Source organism: Lolium rigidum, chromosome 6 (assembly GCF_022539505.1).
Source record: "Lolium rigidum isolate FL_2022 chromosome 6, APGP_CSIRO_Lrig_0.1, whole genome shotgun sequence".
Classification (NCBI taxonomy): Eukaryota; Viridiplantae; Streptophyta; class Magnoliopsida; order Poales; family Poaceae; genus Lolium; species Lolium rigidum.
In genome coordinates, this window is record NC_061513.1 from 240,822,803 (window position 1) to 240,841,878 (window position 19,076).

Here is a 19,076-nt window from a genome sequence, read left to right on the forward strand (position 1 = left end):
AGGCCGATTCACGTAACTCTTCCGTATATAATCTTCAAGTCCATCTTGATCGCGGCCCACCTCTGACTCGGTCAAATTCTGGTGATAACAATCCCAAGAGGCTCTAAGCACGCCGAGTCACCGACGCACAAACCCACAATTTGTCAGCAAAATGTTGGCTAGTTTTCCATCACGGGAATCCCATGCAAAGATCGAAAATCCTGCTCACGGTTTTGAATTTCAGTTTCGGATTTTTTTCGCCTCCTACTAAAACCACTGAAATTAGGAAATGGAGTGAAATTTTCTCTTAAAATTCATCAAAATATTAAAAAATGAAAAAATCTTGAATCCTTTTTTTTTTGGATCCATGTGTACTGCTGAAATAACTGAAATATTTTGACCAAAAGGTACTGTAATTATTTTGGTGTCCACCAAAATCACTGGAATTCACTGCATTTGGTTGAAAACTCTGAAAGTCAATTCCATGACCCTATTCTTTCTTACAGGAAAAGGAAAAGAATACTTTGGGGTCTTCTCCAACATTGTTTCGAGTCGACGCTGGCCGCTACTTCCCAAGCATCTCTGCACAAGCATCCGCATCGAACTCCCCCACACAAAAATATCGCCCAGCTTACCATTTCAGTCCAAACAAATATGCATCCCGCAGCGGTCCGTGGACGGCGACGTCCGCCCGACCTCTCGTCCTCTCTTCCCCAACCTCTATCACCACCACGGCCTATCCTGTATCCTCCCCGCGCGCGCGCGTCTCCGCCACCCAAATCCCGCTCCTTCCCACCCATAAACTTATCCAAAACCACCCGCCCCGATCCTCCTCCTCCACTTCGCATCCAGCTTCCAAGCTTCCCAGGCAATGCCGGCGCTCGGGACGCTCTCCGCCGGCGGCGCGTCCGCCGGCGTCGCGGGCCTGCTCCGCCTCCGCCGCGGCCCGGCCGTCGCCTCGCCGCTGCCGGCCGCCGCGCGCGCCGGCGCCGTGCACGACGGCGGCCAGCTCGTCTGGGGCCGCCAGCTCCGCCCCAACCTCCTCCTCCCCGCCGGCCTGCTCCCGTCCCAGCCCTCCAAGAGGCTGCCGCTCCGCCCGCCCGCCGCCTCCGCCTCCGACCCCGCCCCCGCCGGGTGAGTGCTCCTCATTCTGCTGGAAGCTTCTAGAACCCTCTGGCCGGCCGTTCCCTTGTTTAGACGCGCCCGTTGGTTTCCTCGCCCGCCCCCACGCGCGGCTCGCATAAAAAAATCCACCTGCATTCGCGCTGCTTCACACGTAGCGCGCGCCACTAGGCACTCGCTCATTGCAGGCTCAGGCACTTCAAAAACATCTCTGGTCCCACCTGCAGCCGCACTGATCGCTGTTCAGTGGGGCTCCATCGATGAAATCTGTATAAAACTGCTTTGGTAGCCTATCTGATAGAGAGTACAGTAGACTGGAGAGTAGTGCTGTGTTTTTGGTAAATAAATTCTCCTTTCTGACTGCGATCTCCTGTAACAGGGACACCAAGTCAGTAGGGCTCCTGGAGAAGTACCCTGCAATCACCACCGGATTCTTCTTCTTCATGTGGTACGTTTCTCTCCGCCTCACTCAACACCGCCTCGGCCTGGCTGACTCTGGCTTGCCGAGGTACACAAACCTTGCAGTGCTTTTCTTCAGCTAAACACTGCATTCCGGTGCAACCGATTCTGCAGGTACTTCCTCAACGTCATCTTCAACATCCTCAACAAGAAGATCTACAACTACTTCCCCTACCCATAGTAAGTGTCTTTTGCATGGTTCACATTGCTCTCAAACAGTGAACTCAGCACGAGCTGAAGGATCTTTGCTTTCAGTTTCTGTGCTTGGGCTGCAACTTATATGAAGAATCTTTGCTTACAGCTTCGTGTCGGTGATCCATCTGCTCGTGGGTGTCGTGTACTGCCTCATCAGCTGGGCCGTCGGTCTCCCGAAGCGTGCGGTAATTTGTACCACCTGCCCCAGTGTTGTGTTTTATTTGAGAATTCACGCAACAGTCAAAATGGTCTTCAGTTGATAGTATGAATCAAGGTTTTTGAGCCGCGACTCAAAATTGAGTCGCCGAGGCTGCGACTCAGTGTATAGTCGACCAAAGTGCTGTATAGTTGCCATAACTCGCTGTATAGTTGCGAGTCGCCATGATTTTTGGAAAAGGACTCGCGACTATACAGAGACTATTCAGCGACTATACAGTGACTCAAAAACCATGGTATGAATTATGAAACTTAGGCTGTAGGAACAAGGTTTGGTGACTGTTCGACTGATAGGCTTCCTGTAATTTTCAGTTTAAATAGTGTTCAACTGATGGAACATCTGTCACTGCCATGTTTAGTACTATCTAGATAAAACGAAAAAAAAAACTCACACTTTCTGGTTTGTGGAGGGTATAATGAAGTACGGGTGCTTGCAGGGATACATATCCTTTATTTAAAACATAATGCAGATCTTCTGTTGTTTGTATGGCTCAAACTGAACTTGATTTACAGTTTCACACCCTTCATCTTTTCATACATTAGAAAAGTTTGTGTTTACAAAAGAATGACATTCCTATTCCATCACTGCGTTTTATCCAAGGTCATGTTTTTTACGAGGAAACTGGCAACAAATTGACACAGAAAACTGTTGTCTTTTGTAGCCTATCAATTCTACGCTCCTGAAGCTGCTCTTCCCGGTGGCTTTGTGCCATGCTCTTGGTCATGTCACAAGCAACGTGTCCTTTGCTACAGTTGCAGTCTCATTTGCCCACACTATTAAAGGTGACTCTTTCATGTGCACATTTCATTGTGGAGTTCTGTTGCTCTTTTTTTCTGTTATATAGGCTGATTCTTTTCTGTGTCGCATAATTGCAATGCAGCTTTGGAGCCCTTCTTCAATGCAGCTGCTACCCAGTTTGTCCTTGGGCAGACAGTTCCCTTGTCTCTCTGGCTATCTCTTGCCCCCGTTGTGCTTGGTAATTCTCAACTAAGTATTTTATTATCAGTTTTCTAGTTAAAGAGTAGATAGTATAAACAACAAGAAAGAAATGTGTGATACAGTGATTGAAAACTAATAATATCTTCATCTAAAAAACTAATAATATGTCCTTGCCATATGAGGTTCATTTTGTCCCAGTTATTGCTGTCATTTTTCACTTGATAACACATGCTACTTAGTATTTCTAGCTTCTTTGATCTCACTAGTACCGTGGCCATGCCATTTTCCTCTTCAACCTATGTAACTACTTGAATTACCAGGTGTTTCAATGGCATCCCTCACCGAACTTTCATTTAACTGGAAGGGTTTCATTAATGCCATGATCTCTAACATCTCCTTCACTTACCGAAGCATTTATTCCAAGAAAGCCATGGTTTGTGCCACATCATATCTTTTACTGCTCATTCGACGTTTCTGCCTCAACACGTGCTTCTGAACTTTCTGTTTTTACTATTTTTACTTGTTTTTGCAGACCGACATGGATAGCACCAACGTGTATGCTTACATCTCAATAATTGCTCTTATCGTCTGCATACCACCAGCAATTATTGTAAGTGTGATAAATTCAGCCCAAATAAAAAAGGAAAATATTTGTGCATTATGCTTATGATTGTTTTTCCCATGATCTACCTTGCAGATTGAAGGACCCCAACTTATGCAGTATGGATTAAATGATGCAATTGCAAAAGTAGGAATGACAAAATTTGTTTCAGACCTTTTCCTGGTCGGACTGTTCTACCATCTCTACAACCAGGTAACCATTTTGATACCATGCAAACTGTACGTGTGCTCTTTTTGGCATAATAGGTGTAGCATTTAAGCTTTCTCATGTCATTATGCCATACTTTGATAGCACTAGTAGCTGTAGAATAACTGTATAGGCATTTCCTTCTTATGCAATATTCATATCAACATTAAGCAGTAATTAATGATGATGTTGCCAAATGGGTGCGTCCATTTTTTGATGGACAACCTACCTTCCATCTATTATAATCTATAACATGGCTAATGCATTATGCCATGGCAGCTTGCTACAAACACATTGGAGCGGGTGGCCCCTCTGACGCATGCTGTCGGTAATGTGTTGAAAAGGGTGTTCGTCATTGGTTTCTCGATCATCATCTTTGGTACGTAAAATATTCCTGTTGTTTATGAGTGAATAGTATTTGTTCCCTTGTCAGTTTTTGGACACTGCTGTGCCTACCTTAACACCGGCTAAATCTTATGTTCAACAGGCAACAAAATTACCACACAGACTGGTATCGGGACGGTCGTTGCAATAGCTGGTGTTGCCACCTACTCATACATCAAGGCTAAGATCGAGGAGGAGAAAAGGGTAAGCTTTCACTCAATTATTACAATGTCTCCTAATCTGAGTACATGTAAAGCAGAACTGCTATGAGTAGTTTCCAACTGGAATATGGTTTGCACGATAGCAATGATTTTTGTTTTCGGTTACCCAAGCAAGATTACCTACTCCGTAGTACTTGCTAACGATAACAATTCTTCACAAGCAATATGCATAGTATTACAAATTGCTCCTCAGTAGCGAAATTCCTCAGAAGTCAAAAAGCCAGACATTTGAAAAGTAGAAGTAATGGCAAGACAAGAACCATTCAATACCAGGATTGTTATGGTCAATGCTAACCATAATTATAGAGAAAATAAACTTGGATTTCTAATATTGCATTTTCTATGATTCACGGCCAGTGTTATAACGTCATCTCATTATCTTGCTTCAATCTTGCAGGCGAAGAGCGCTTGATGTGGTTGCTGTGAATATGGTCGGATGGTTCTGGTGCTCGACTTGCACTGTGCATTGGAGACATGGAGGAGAACCGTAGAGTCTCCTCTTCGTTATTTTGTTTTTGTTTTTGTTTTTATCTGTGCAACTGTTCCCGGTCTAAGGTTGAGCAGCAACAATGCAGATGGTATCCTTCATATTGTCACCGAGAGAGCTCAAATGTGCAGGAATAAACGCTCGTACTTGTAAAGGCTTTTTGTTGTGTGTGTGTGATATCCGAGCATCTATATTCTTCTTTTTGGTTCTTCTGTTGTGCACGTTGGAGGAAAGAAATCAACCAGTCTCCTTTCTGCTGTGAACCCTTAGTCGGTAAGCCATATGTGCGCATAATGTGGCAACAGTCTAATACGTCGGAAAATGATTAGCCAAAGCTACTCTAAGCTTCTGGAAACATTCGTCCGAGCCATCCTAACAAGAGTTAATGATTAGCTGAAGATAGGGCAATGTTACTCTAAGCTTCTGGAAACTTCTGTCTGTCGTAACATGGGCTCCAATACTAGCAACCATGACACTGAGTCACTGACAATGTAGACATTGCCCATTCCCTAACATTCTAGCTCAAAATTGATCTAGTTCATGTGCTATTCGTACAGGATAATAGTTCCGATATAACTGATTTTGAACAAAAGCAAAAATTCCCATACACAGACACGGTGTAAAATCTCTAACCTCAAACCTACATGGGGTTTGTTGCCAGCAATCATCCTGGCTGCATATGTAAAAAGACTCAAGCAAATTATGGAGATAAAAACAACAACATATCAATATAATTTTTACAGGCATGTTATGGGATACCCTCATTTAACCAATTCCGCTCATTGGCCTCTTCAGGCAAACAGAATCTACCTAGCCACACGGTGGCAATATTCACAACCACTTCTGCTAGTCTATAGAATGCCATTTAAATCTAAGAACCCAAAAGCCTTTTGATCCCAGCCTTTTGGTCAGACGTTAGCCTGGAAGGGAACTTGATACTGAACTTAACCCGCAGGTTTCCCTTCTTATTCGGCTCCTTGGGTATTGGCATGCCCTCTCCAGGGATCACCTCTTCATAGCTAGGATGGATCACTGAGCTAACGGGTACAGACAGAATACGCCCATCAAGCGTAGCAACACGCACAGTATATCCAGTCAGTGCTTCAACCAAAGAGATCTTCTCTGTCACGACGAGATCATTTCCTTCCCTAGTGAAAACGTCATGGGGCTTCTCTTCAATGATGAAAACAATATCAGCAGGTATCATGTTTGGAGCTTCATTTCCCTTCTCAGGAAAGGTGATCTTTGTCCCCTTCTTCCAACCGGGCTTTACATCTATAGTCAGAATTTCTTCTACTTGTGAGACTCTCCTGTAAAGATAAGTAAAATTAGAAAGCAGGCACCCAGTATAAGAAGTTTGCAAAGAGAGCATGGTCTTGGAAAGAAAAAGGCTCACAAGAAATGACAATCTATTTTTGTCACAGCATAATATCAGGTACCACAGCAGATGCAGATGAATCAAATCATTGAGGGACTATGTCATAAAATGCAAATATCATACACTGTCCCTAAAATAGGCCGCACACAAGCTAACTAAAACAGTTAACGAGATGACCAATCCCGCACCAACAACGACTTGTTCTGAAAGTCAGACTGAAATAGATATGCAAATATGAGTTGTACTTCCTCCGTCTAAAAATAGGTGTCTCAACTTTATCTAGATACGGATGTATCTCTAACTAAAATGCATCTAGATACATCCGTGTCTAGACAAAAGTGAGACCTATTTTTAGATGGAGAGAGTATATCTATTTTTAGAATGTTTCCAACATTCCCATTAGCAAAGCAGAACAACTGGACAAAATTGGAAGGTAATCATTACGGAAAGATGAAAGCTACCATTAAAAAGGAAATATGAGATGGCAACGTGTCAGAAACCGGGTGTTATTTGGTGTGTCCAAAATTTTCTCCGAATCGGATACTCGAATCCGAGTCGGATTCTGACAATGAGATACTCGAATCCGAGTCGGATTATAACAAATTAACAAGAGCACGTGTGTAGCTCTTGTTACATTATTTACAATATAAAGAGATGCTTGGCAGGAAACAAGATGATTAACACACAGGACTTTTGTGGTTAATAATAGCCAGGTATCATCCCTGCGTTACAAAAAACTAAAAAATACCATATAATCTCTGGCTCTGGACAATCTCAAGTTCTCAACCCTGACATGGAAGTATAAAGCCAAGTGCTAAGCAATTAAAATGCATCACTATGTATACCTAAAATAGACATCTTGCCTAGTTAGTTGATGACTATGAATTAACATAGCTATTTCTAATAGTTCTGTGGAAAACAAGTTATGTCCTTGCAGCAATAATGGGCACACAAGGCCATAAAAGAAAAACAATTTTTGCTCCAAATAAAAGATTGTAATGCAGCTAATTCAGAAAAGGAGAATTCATTTAAATCCCTATAGCCTATAGGGGAGCTTACACCCTGCAATTTCTCATAGCTAACGTGCCAAGCTGAAAAGTAACTGGAATATAGAGGAAGCTTACCCGGTGGCCTCTATGACCTCTCTTGATATTTTCATCTTTTTGGCTACACCCTTGTACAAATCAGCAAGGGTAACTGGAAGCCGATTCTCAATGGATGCAGGCTTGTGTGATGGGCGCGGCATACTACTTGCAGAACTCTGCGCACCAAATTGCGAGGAGAGGAACTCATTGCCAAACATTGACCCGTAGGATCTAGGGTCCCCTCTCATGCCGCCAGTGCCACCCGACATGCCACCCATGCCACCCATACCACCCATGCTTGAAAATGGCCCAGAGAATCCGAAGAACTCGGCAAATATATCATCTGCACTCCTTGGATTGAAGTGAAACGAGGTGGAATGGGCACCACCTGGGTAAAAGGGAGATGCACCAGGACCTCCCGCACCTGGGGGAGGCTGTCCCTTCAACCCTTCTTCACCAAGCTGGTCATATAATGTGCGTTTCTGGGAATCGCTAAGGACCTGAAAGGTCATGAGGTAACGCATAGCATCAATGCACATTTATAATAAATTACTGGATAAAGAGTATTTAACAAACACAGGAAGTTGAACTTGCTCAAGGTCTGGACTAAAAATAACGTTTCAAAATTTCTCTACCAGATAATAGCAACTATAGATTAAGTTTTTCAATTGTGTGAATCCTTGCAACTAAAATCGTAACAAAGGAGTGGATTAGAGTTTCCATCAACAGAGAAGTTCCTTCCAGCTTCCGGCAGTTGTTTCTGCTATATAACTAAAGGATTCGCGATGCAGTTCTACACATTTTCCAGTTTAAAGCATCAATATTTTTTCCAAAACATGCCAAATCATTTGCCTTGATGCAGTAAGACCTACAAGCACAACAAAATAGCATACAAATATCATGTAAAAAGCTGGCCCTTAAACGAAACCGCTTCCTATCAGGACAATGGCAAACGACGATACATCGATCTGAATTGGTCGCCTACACAAATACTCAAGGATCAAGGCGTCAGCTTTTCATGACTGGTTATGTGGGGTTATCTTCGATTCACGTTTTGTGTACCGACAGAATAGACATCTGGATGATTTCGCTAATCGCTGATCCAGGCGGAAGAAGAAAAAAGAAACAATCTTGGGTAGAGGGATGAGATCGAGAAAGAAGGGGCAACCTCGTATGCCTCGGAGATCTGCTTGAACTTTGCCTCCGCGTCCTTCTTGTTGGTGGGGTTCTTGTCCGGGTGCCAGCGCATGGCGAGCTTCCGGTATGCCTTCTTGAGGTCGTCGTCGCTGGCGCCGCGGTCGACGCCGAGGACCTTGTAGTAGTCGACCCCCATCTCCTTGGGCGCCTCGGCGGGCGAGTCCTTGCGGCGGCGGGTGGGCCGCGTGGACGACGACTCCGGCGGTCTCCGCTTGGCTCCCCCGCCCCCTCGAATCTTGCCGGCCTTCTCGGTTCCTCGCCGGAAAAGGTCGGCCCGCTCGCTCTTGTCACCAGCCCGTGGGTGGTGGCCTCGGTCTCCGGTTCAGTTTCAGTTTGGTGCTTGTGACGGGAAAGGCGGCTTTGCCTCGGGTCGGAGGGTGTTGATAGGAAATTAGGGAGGCGTAGAAGCTTCGAGAAGGGCTTGGATGTGATACGTGTACGCTCGGACACCAGGTGCTGCTGGTGTTACTGTTGGGTTTGGTCCCGGTTGGGCTCTGCGGCGCAGCCCGTCTGGTCGGACATGTCACGTCATCTTTCGACGAACTTGTACGAGGTTAAATTGCTGGCCCAGTATAGGCCCGGTTCCCATGCATAGATTATCAATCAAAGCATAAAGTGATATTACAAGTTAAAAACTTTTTTTTTTGAATGACAGAAGGTGAGCTGCTATTTCATTTCAATAGAGGGAAAACAAGTACAGAAAAGGAAGGTCACAAAGCATGACCCTCAAAGAGCCACAAGAAATTACCAGAAATTAACCCGGATCAAAGGGTGCCCCTCCATACTGAGCCACAAGGGGAATGGGAGTTCATGCCAGTCCAAGCAGCTTCCTCGTCCTTCAGCCGGACGAAGAACTCCGCAATGAGTAGCTCTTTCTTCTCGAAGATGTGTCTATTCCGTTCTTTCCAAATTTCCCAGCAGATGAGGTTGGATGCCGGAAAGATGATTTTCCGCTGGGACTTGGGTTGCCCACTCACCATGGCCCTATACCACTCTTGTATAGATACCTCTTTGCCCAACCAATTAGTGGGTTTTAGGGCATCCAGCCCTAGAGTCACCGCCATGTGCCTCCAAACTTTGATAGAGAAGGGGCATTCAGTGAAGATGTGAGAGGCGGTTTCCAGATTTCTTCGGCATAAAGGGCAAAAGTAGTCGTTTTCCCATCCTCTTTGGAGCAGCTTATCGGCCGTAAGAATCCGGCCAAGCATGAGTGTCCATATGAAGAATTTGCACCTTGCGGGCGCCCATCCTTTCCAAATCAACTTCTCGAAGTCAGTCTGGATAGCTCCTAAGAAGTGCAACCTGTAAGCTGATCTAGCAGAGTAGGTTGGCTTAGCTCCAAACTTCCAGGTGATATCATTCGGCTCATCAGTAAGGTGGATTGACTCGATCAACTGAGCCAACCTGAAAAGTTGAGGCAATTGTTGAACATCCAGATGATGGCGCAAGTCTAGCAGCCACCTCTCATTTCCCAAGGCCTCCTTAACCGTCCTGTTCTTCCTAGTTGAAATTTTGTAAATCTCAGGGGCTACCTCAGCAGGTATTTGACCCATCAACCAGCGATCCGACCAGAGCATTGCCTTGGATCCATCTCCCAAAGTGATTTGTGTTGCTGCTGCAAACAAAGCTTTGTCCTTTTGAGAAGCCGGTACTTTCATGTGCGCCCAGGGCTTGTTTGGTTTTTTCCATTTCTGCCACATCCATCTCAAACGCAGCGCCGTGCCGAAAGCCTTGATACAGTGTACACCAAGGCCACCCAGGTCCTTCGGCCTGCACACCTGCTTCCAACTGACACGGCATTTCCCTCCGCTGCAAGTTGCGTCTCTAGCCCAAAGCCAGGCCCTTCGTCTGCGGTCGAATTCCTTCCAAACCCAAGCTGGCATGTCATTAATAGTCATTAGGTAGGAGGAAAGTACATAATTCAACATTTCATGTCTCCCTGCTTTGCTCATCATTCTTGCCTTCCAAGTGGCCAAGTACTTGTCGACCTTGTCAAGAAGCGCTTGCCAGTCTGCATTGGTTAGCTTTTTAACTGAGAGGGGCATGCCCAGATACACGCAGGGGAAGGAGTTCACCGGGATGCCAATGGCATGTGCGAGACCGTCGATGTCGATGCCGGCACAGCTGATTGGTGTTATAGAGCTCTTTGCCAAGTTGGTTAGCAGCCTACTGGCGCAGCCGAAGCCAGTGAGGATGTCTCGTAAACCCTGGATGTCTTGCATTGTAGGATTGATGAATAGCGCGACGTCGTCCGCATAGAGTGAGGCCATGAAGGTGCATTTCGTTCCTCTAAGCTTAGATAATATTCTGGTGTCGGATGCGAGGTCTAGCAAACGATGTAGTGGATCCATGGAAAGATCAAATAGGAATGGGGGTAGGGAGTCCCCTTGTCTAAGGCCTCTACGGTGCTCGATGGGGCGGCCAGGGGCTCCGTTGATGAGAACCTTGGATGTAGTTGTTCTTAGAAGCAACACAATCCAATTCCTCCACCGGACAGGGAAGCCTCTTGCCTGAAGCATGTCCAGGATGTATGTCCAAGATACTGTATCAAACGCTTTAGCAATATCGAGCTTGAGAAGCAATGCTGGCGTCTTGGCCTGTGATAGTGCTTGGCAAGGTTTTGGACGTAAAGGAAGTTGGCTTGGATGCTTCTGCCGCAGATGAAGGCACTCTAACACGGGGAGATCAGTTCGTCCATACGTGGCTGTAACTTGGCAGAGAGGATTTTTTAGATCAACTTGGCAAAAGCATGTATCAGACTTATAGGCATGTAGTGTGACATCGTATTGGGTGTCTCATTTTTAGGCAGGAGGACATAGAAGGCAATGTTGAGACTATTGAAGGAAGGATCATTAAGGTCGTAGAACTTATTGAGAGCACGTAGCAGATCATCCTTCACCACGCTCCAGGAGGTTTTAAAAAACCCTGCGGAAAACCCGTCAGGCCCGGGCGCCTTTGAAAGAACATCTCTCGGTTTATGTTTTGAATGTTTGATGTCAATATATGTGATACACTAATGTTTGATGAAGTGGTGCAGAGAATATATATATACATGTATATGAGTGTTTCGTGTGGAAAAACGAGACAAAAGGAAGCCAGAAGTTTTTCTCCAGGCCGGATAATCCGGGCCGGATATTTGCAAAATATCCGGCCCTCCAAAATCGGCTAAGGACTTTTGGAAAAGTGGCTCAATACTACCCTGAACATGGGCCGGATTTTTGGCCGGACATTTACCCGAAATTTCCCATGGCCGGATTTTTCAGGGGGGGCGGATTATCTGGCCCCAATTTACCCCGGAATATCCGGCCCTCGAAGAGCTCCAACGGCTGGATTTTGAGAGGGGGTATTTATACCCCCCCTTCTCCCTCCTTCCCAAGCTGCTCAATCATTCCCCAAGTTCATCACCATTAGATCCAACTCAAGCCAACTCAAGAAACACAAGAATCACAAGATCTCCTCCTCCACCCAACCAAAGCTCTTGATCTTTGGAGATTCGAAGGAGAAGACCCCGATCTACATCTTCACCGAAGCGATTTGCATTTCCCCCTCATATGCTTGAGGGCCCTTTGCTAGTGTTCCTCTTTTGAGAAACCCTAGTTGTTTGTACTTGATATTGTTCTTGTTGTTGTTGTGTTGTTACAGATTTGGGAGCCTCCAATTTGGTTGTGGATGTGTGCCCCAAGAACCTTGTAAAGGCCCGGTTTCCGCCTCGAGGAAATCCCTTAGTGGAAGTGGGCTAGGCCTTCGTGGCGTTGCTCACAGGAGACCTGAGTGAAGCCTTCGTGGCGTTGGTCTGGCTTTCATAGCGACCACACTCCTCCAAACATAGACGTACCTTCTTGCAAAGGAAGGGAACTACGGGAATCAACTCCGTGTCTCCGCGTGCTCCACTCTCGGTTACCTCTATCCTTTTATCTCCCCTATATTGCGTAGCTATATCTTGCTTCGTCGTTGACCTTGTCATATAGGTGAATTCACATAGTTGCATATCTAGAGAATTTACCTTTGTGTCAAGCCTAAATTGAAAAAGAAGTAAAAATTGGTTAGCACCTATTCAACCCCCCCCCCTCTAGGTGCGGTATACGATCCTTTCAGCTGGTACCAGAGCCTCGGCTCTTATTTCGGGCTTAACCGCCTAAGAGTATGCCGGATGACGCACCTGCGGAAGGGGCCGCAAAGCCGGTCTCCATGGATGATTTCAAGTCGTTGGAAACATCCTTGAGGTCTACCATGGATGCCCAAATGGAAAGCTTGATGAAAATGCTATCCGACCGCTTGCCAGCGGCTCCCTCCGTCATCCCCACCATAGGGGAAAAGGACAAGGGTGCGGTAGAAGAGGGAGATGCTTCGGTATCACCCTCCTCTACCACTCCCTTGAATGGTGATAACTTAAACACTATTAAAAATCCCATTGCTTCTCCTAGGGGAACTAGTGGAGGTGCTAGCTACAATCAAGTGGCTCCGCCTTTTCGCTCTCTCGATATCCCGGTTCCCCATCCTCATATAAACACTAGGGGTGATCCACCCAAATTTAATGATAAGGATTTTAGTACATGGCAATTTGAGTTTAAATCTTATGTGCGCAGTGCCTCCAATGAACTTTGGAAAATTATCTTGGAAGGTTACAAGCCTTACGACCCCGAAAGGTTGACTAGAAGAGAAGAGGTTGAGAATCAACTCAACTCGATTGCCTTGCACATGATTCAAACTAGTGTGGGGACAAAAGACTTGTCTCTCATTCGGAACTTCACCACCGCCAAGAAAGCATGGGAGGGTTTGGACGCAAACTTCATGGGAAGTGAAAGCATGAAGAGGAATAAGTATAGTGCTCTCCGGAATCAAGCCGAAGGATTCATGAGGTTGCCGGATGAAGATCATCAAGTCATGTATAGAAGACTCATCACGGTTGCCGATGCTTTCCGGAATGTGGGTGCCAAACATATTGATGACTTTTGGATCAAGGACAAGTATATTGATTGCATGATGCCGTTTGAACCCATTGATGTCAAGACTCTCGTTGGGAGAGAATGCTATCCTTCTCTCACCTCACAACAAGTGGTGCACGAGTTGCAAGCTCTCAAGGTGCTTGAACAAAACTCTCAAGATTCTCGCAACCGTGCCATTGGAATGTCAAGAGGGACCAGTCTTGCCTTGACGGTCAATTCCATGTAAGAAGTGAGCCCACAAGAACCATATATGACATCTTGGAGCATGTCCTTTCCGGAATATTTGGAATTCCACTATAATGATCACATGGCATTCCATGCAAAATCCTTTTGGGTTGATCCATCCAAGGCCAAGGAAGACAACATCAAGAGAAACAACTCAAGTGGGTTCAAGAGCTTGGGCCCAAAATCAAGATCGTGCTACAATTGTGGTGACAAGAGCCATTTCATAGCCGATTGTCCTTATGAGCATAGAGAAACCCATGGTGGAAGGCTCATCCCCAAGGACAAGAGCAAAGATTCAAAGGCCCCCAACAAGAAATTTTACAACAAGAGCAAGAAGGGCAAGAGGCCATCAAGGATTGTGCTAGTGACTAAGGAAGAATATTCTTCCGATGAAGTTGAAAGTAGTAGTGATGAAGAAGAAAGCTCAAAGGAAGTGGCCGCCATTGCCACCACCAACATTCCCTCTTCATCTCTCTTTGAATCCCCCAATGAGAATCCTCATATCAAGAATGCACATTGCTTCATGGCAAGGTCCACCTTGGACACATCTATTGTGCTATCAACTCAAGAATAATATACATCCGGAGATGATGATGTTGATGATGAAGAAGATGAAACTCCAAATGGATTGGTTGCTCTTGCCTCCCTCTCCACCAACTCTTCATCACCAAGTGAATTCCCCAATGAAGTCATTCATATGGAGGAAGAAAGTTGCCTCATGGCTAAATCTTCGAGGTATCATCTCCTAACCCCTCTATGCCTAACATATCAAATGATCTAGGGCTTGATCATGCTAGTTTAAAAGTGAAACAAGAAATGCTTGATTTTGATGAGTTCAATCTTAACTTACAAGGTGACACTAAAAGTCATGTTTCAAATATCATGGTTCGTCTAGCACAACTAGATGATAATCTTGATAAAAAATGTCAAATAGAGAGAGAATACTCTCTTGAAATACATGCTCTTAAAAATTCTCTTGAGGAAAGTCAAGAAACTATAGCTTCTCTTGAAGAGAGGCTAGAAACTCTTGAAGAGCCTCAAGATGAAATTAACAAGCTCACTAAAGCTAGAGATCTTGCTAGGGCTAAGGCTAAAGTGCTTAAAAATGAAAAGGCCAAATTTGGTGTTGATCATGAGAAACTTGTGAAGGATCTAGATGAACTAGACAAGGCTCACAAAGCCTTGAAGAGTGAATACTCTCTCCTCTCCAAGTCTAATGAGCAACTTCAAATTAGGCTTGCTTCATATGACATACCTAGTTCCTCTACCTCTTCATGTCATCATGCAAATATTATTGAGGAAAATGCTAGGTGATACGTCTCAAACGTATCTATAATTTCTTATGTTCCATGCTAGTTTTATGACAATACTCACATGTTTTATATACACTTTATATCATTTTTATGCATTTTCCGGCACTAACCTATTAACAAGATGCCGAAGCGCCGGTTCTCGTTTTCTCGCTGTTTTTGGTTTCAGAAATCCTACACAGGAAATATTCTCGGAATTGGACGAAACAAAAGCCCACGGTCTTATTTTCCACGGAGCCTTCCAGAACATTGAAGGAGAGTCGGAGGCGGCCAGCAGGGGCCCCACACCATACCTGGGCGCGGGCCCAGCCCTGGCCGCGCCACCAGGTGGGGAGGCCACCCCCTGGCTCCTCCGAGGCCGCCCATCCGCCTATATATTCTCCCCGTCGCGAAAACCCTAAAGGATCCAGTCATATTCCATGAAGAGTTCCGTAGCCGCCGCCATCGCGAAGACAAGTTTCGGGGGACAGAAGTCTCTGTTCCGGCATGCCGCCGGGATGGGGAATTGCCCCCGGAGTCATCTCCATTGACACCACCGTCATCTTCATCGCCATTGCTGTCTCCCATGATGAGGAGGGAGTAGTTCTCCCCCGAGGCTGAGGGCTCTACCGGTAGCTATGTGGTTCATCTCTCTCTCCCATGATGTGATCTTTATGTGATCATGAGCTTTGTATCACTATTAATCTATGTGCTACTCTAGTGATGTTATTAAAGTAGTCTATTCCTCCTCCATGATGTAAAGAGGACAAGTGTGTGCATCATGTAGTACTTGGCGTAGGCTATGATTGTAATCCGATGAGGACATCCCTACCTCACTACTACCTCCGTCATTACCAACCGAAGATGAACCTGCTCGTGAAGCTCAAGTCCAATGAAGTCAGGATTGGACCAATGACACGAGCTCGTGCGAAGCTACTTAAACAACAGGTGAACTTGTTCCTAAACGATACCTTGATTGATGAGAACTTTATACTACCTAAGTCCTATTACTTATGTATCATCGGGTATGAAGAGGAGACAAGCATCGCACGAGGAGGAGAGGAGCAGCTGGACGTGAAGATGGACGTGAAGCCGGACAAGGAGCTGGACATGAAGATATCTCATGGACGCGCGAGGGAGGAGCGGGAGGAATGCGCGAGAGGAGAAGAAGAAGTCCGAGGCCGGTCCGGCGCCCGGCCGGACCGGCCCCCACGCCGGGCCGCCCGGTCCTCGGCCCGGTCAACCGGCCGCTAGCCGGCCGCCAACCGGAGGGAGTGCATCGTACGGGCGGAAACCGGAAACTTCGCAGCTTCCGGTTGCCGCCCGGTTGACCGGACCACCGACCGGACCGGCCGGTCCACAGCCCGGTCGACCGGATCCCGGACCGGACCCGGTCCGAGTCCTGTCTCGACCGGATCTATTCGGGTCAGTTATTCTTGTATCTTTTCGACCAGAACTCGTCCCGGACGCCTATATAAGTGCCCATGACGCCCCCCTAGCTGCTTTAGACCACGTTTAAGATAAACCCTAGTTCTTAGTTGTTTGCTCTAGCAAAACTATTGAATCCCTACACCATATTGCTTGATATTGTGTACAACCTGAAAAAGTCTTGTGTGATCTGTTGTTCCATTGGGAATTAGACGATTGCAACTTACCGCTTCGTGGTCGGCGGCTACGTGCGCAAGTGTGTGGAGTTGCGAATATCTTGCAGGGTTGAGAGCTGTTGCATTGGCGACAGGTACCAATCGAGAGATCTCGTTGCGTCATACAAGTTATCATCCACTTCATCGTCGTGTTTCTCCGCTGCCATCACCCCGTGATCATCACCACCGTTGCTTACTGAGAAGATCGGGCCACCCCTTATCATCTTGGTATCAGATTTCCAGTTTTCCTCGGTAAGCCATCCACAATCCACCCCATAGTTGAGTTGTGAGTGTTTTCCTATCCAGAAAAATCCATAAAAAAAAATTAGGGTTAGGGTTTGCCATAGCCTTAGATTGCACTAATTTCGAGTTTTAGTTGCTTTTCGTAGTTGTTTTTGCGTATCTTTTTCTTTCCATCTAGTATTGTTAGGGTTTGTGTTTTCTCTATCATCTAGTTATCATAGTGTGTCAGTTTTTGTTACTCCGAGTCCACATAGCGTCCAGTGTGCTTGTTCTCAACCATAGACACAACCTATCGATATAAGTGACTAGGAACTTCCCCAGAAGAGACTAGTTTTACCGCTCGACAGGCTGCTCGTTAGGTTATCGGTGCTTTGCATATTTCTGTTGGCCGTGTTATCAAGGAGTTACGTCAGAAAATCAAAAAAAAAACAAAAAAAAGAGAAAATTGAAAAGAAGCAAAAAGAGCTACATAGCTGCGTGTGTTATACAAAAAGAAAAAATCCACAAAAATAAAAGTGAAGTGCTAGTTGAATCAAGTGAAGGCCTAAGTTTAGTTTACTGCACCCGTAGTTGAGCAATCTTGTGCCTGTCTCGTTGAGCTTTGCTAGCGTCTCTCTTATGCTTTGCAACCTTTCCCACATATAGTTGCATTGCCCCATTATATCGCCTTGTGTGAGTATCATTGGTTGTCTACGGTTAGCGCTAGAGCTTGTTATTGGTGCAAATAGGTAGCCTACCTACAGCCCCACATATACCCTGCTTTGTCGTGTGATTTGTTCTTATACCCTTGATATTCGCTTCGCTACATCGGTGCACAAGTTGTTACTACAAGTGGTAAGCAACACTAATTTACTTTGGAACGGTAAGATTTCCTTTTCTTATCGGTTTTGAGTGAGTTGTGAGAGTACCACCATATATTGTTGATTTAGTGCACTAATCTACTAACGATGTCTCGCTAGTGATCATAAAATTGTTAACCAGGAAAACAAGAGTGCTGCGAGATATCATCACATGGAGGGAGTATGAGGCTCTTCGTAATGAGATGCGACGTGAATTCCGCGCTCGGGACGGGGTGCTTAATGGGAAGATTGATGAGATTTCCCAAAAGCTGGATGCTACTCATGTGACCGTCACTACCATGCAAGATCAAATGACGGATGTACAACGTAATCTTGCTGATTTGCGCTTAGCTGTTGAGAATTTGACCGCGCAACAACAACAAGACGATGACGAAGATCCCGAGCTTCAAGATGACGCACACAATGCTCGTGATGCGCCACGTGGTAATCGTCCTCGCGGTTGGGCTCCACTTGGCCGCAATGGTCGTGGACAAGATGAGGAAGATGGCTTGGGTAAGCCCAAGTTTTCTATACCCAAGTTTGAAGGAGGAGCCGACGTTGAAGAATACCTCACTTGGGAGCTGAAGATTGAGAAGTTGTGGAGCTTACATCCACATTATACCGAAGACCGGAAGATCAAGCTTGCTTCTTCCGAGTTTGATGGCTACGCTTTGCGTTGGTGGGATGCTTTTGTTCGTAATCGCGAAGAGGATGGTGACCAGCCTATACGCACATGGCGTGCCATGAAGGAGGCAATGACTTCTCGCTTTGTGCCTACAAATTACTTGCGGAATATATATGATAAGCTGACTCTATTGAGACAAGGTGTGAAGACTGTGGATGAATACTACATGGAGATGGAGATGCTTATGCAGCGTGGCCGTGTCCGTGAGTCTCTTGAGATGACAATGCAGCGTTTCCTCAACGGTTTGAAGTATGATATCAAAGGCATTGTTCGTCACTACAGCTACACCAATATGAATCAATTGTTACATCATGCAAGAGAAGCTGAATCACGGTTGGTCGACGAAGCAAAGGTCAAAGGTCGAGCTACGGGAGGTGGGCGTTTCACACCCCGCACGGCACCATCTTCGGCGCCGGCGCCTTCGACGCGCTCCGCACCTTACTCTACTCCGCCTAGTAAACCGGTCTCCAATGTGTCTAACACAAAGAAGTCCGAATCTGCTACAAGCACGAGTGGCTCTAATGTGTCTACTGCGCGTAACCGTGATATGGTTTGTCATACATGTGGTGGCAAGGGTCACTTCAAGAGAGATTGTCCTAACCGCAAAGTCATGGTTATCAATGAGGACAATGAATACGAGACTGGGAGATGATGTTGATCCTAATGCTCCAGTAAGATGATGACTATGACACCGATGGTGAAGATGCATATCCGTATGATGCTCGCACCATTGTT

The 19,076-nt window shown here is 45.8% G+C and overlaps 2 protein-coding genes across 2 annotated transcripts; one reads left to right on the forward strand and one right to left on the reverse strand.

Annotated features, from left to right (window-relative positions):
• Nucleotides 1-835: 835 nt before the first annotated feature.
• Nucleotides 836-5,020, forward strand: LOC124665629 (triose phosphate/phosphate translocator TPT, chloroplastic-like). The gene is made up of 12 exons (XM_047203027.1): nucleotides 836-1,113; nucleotides 1,481-1,549; nucleotides 1,675-1,740; nucleotides 1,862-1,940; nucleotides 2,634-2,754; nucleotides 2,853-2,948; nucleotides 3,232-3,344; nucleotides 3,444-3,521; nucleotides 3,609-3,725; nucleotides 3,999-4,098; nucleotides 4,207-4,307; nucleotides 4,722-5,020. The coding sequence occupies exons 1-12, from the start codon at nucleotides 851-853 to the stop codon at nucleotides 4,734-4,736; spliced, it is 1,218 nt and encodes a 405-aa protein (XP_047058983.1). The 5' UTR covers nucleotides 836-850; the 3' UTR covers nucleotides 4,737-5,020.
• A 491-nt stretch (nucleotides 5,021-5,511) lies between these two features.
• Nucleotides 5,512-8,832, reverse strand: LOC124661505 (dnaJ homolog subfamily B member 1-like). The gene is made up of 3 exons (XM_047199374.1): nucleotides 8,443-8,832; nucleotides 7,314-7,774; nucleotides 5,512-6,121 (listed from the first exon to the last, which is right to left on the reverse strand). The coding sequence occupies exons 1-3, from the start codon at nucleotides 8,605-8,607 to the stop codon at nucleotides 5,683-5,685; spliced, it is 1,065 nt and encodes a 354-aa protein (XP_047055330.1). The 5' UTR covers nucleotides 8,608-8,832; the 3' UTR covers nucleotides 5,512-5,682.
• Between the last annotated feature and the right edge of the window lie 10,244 nt (nucleotides 8,833-19,076).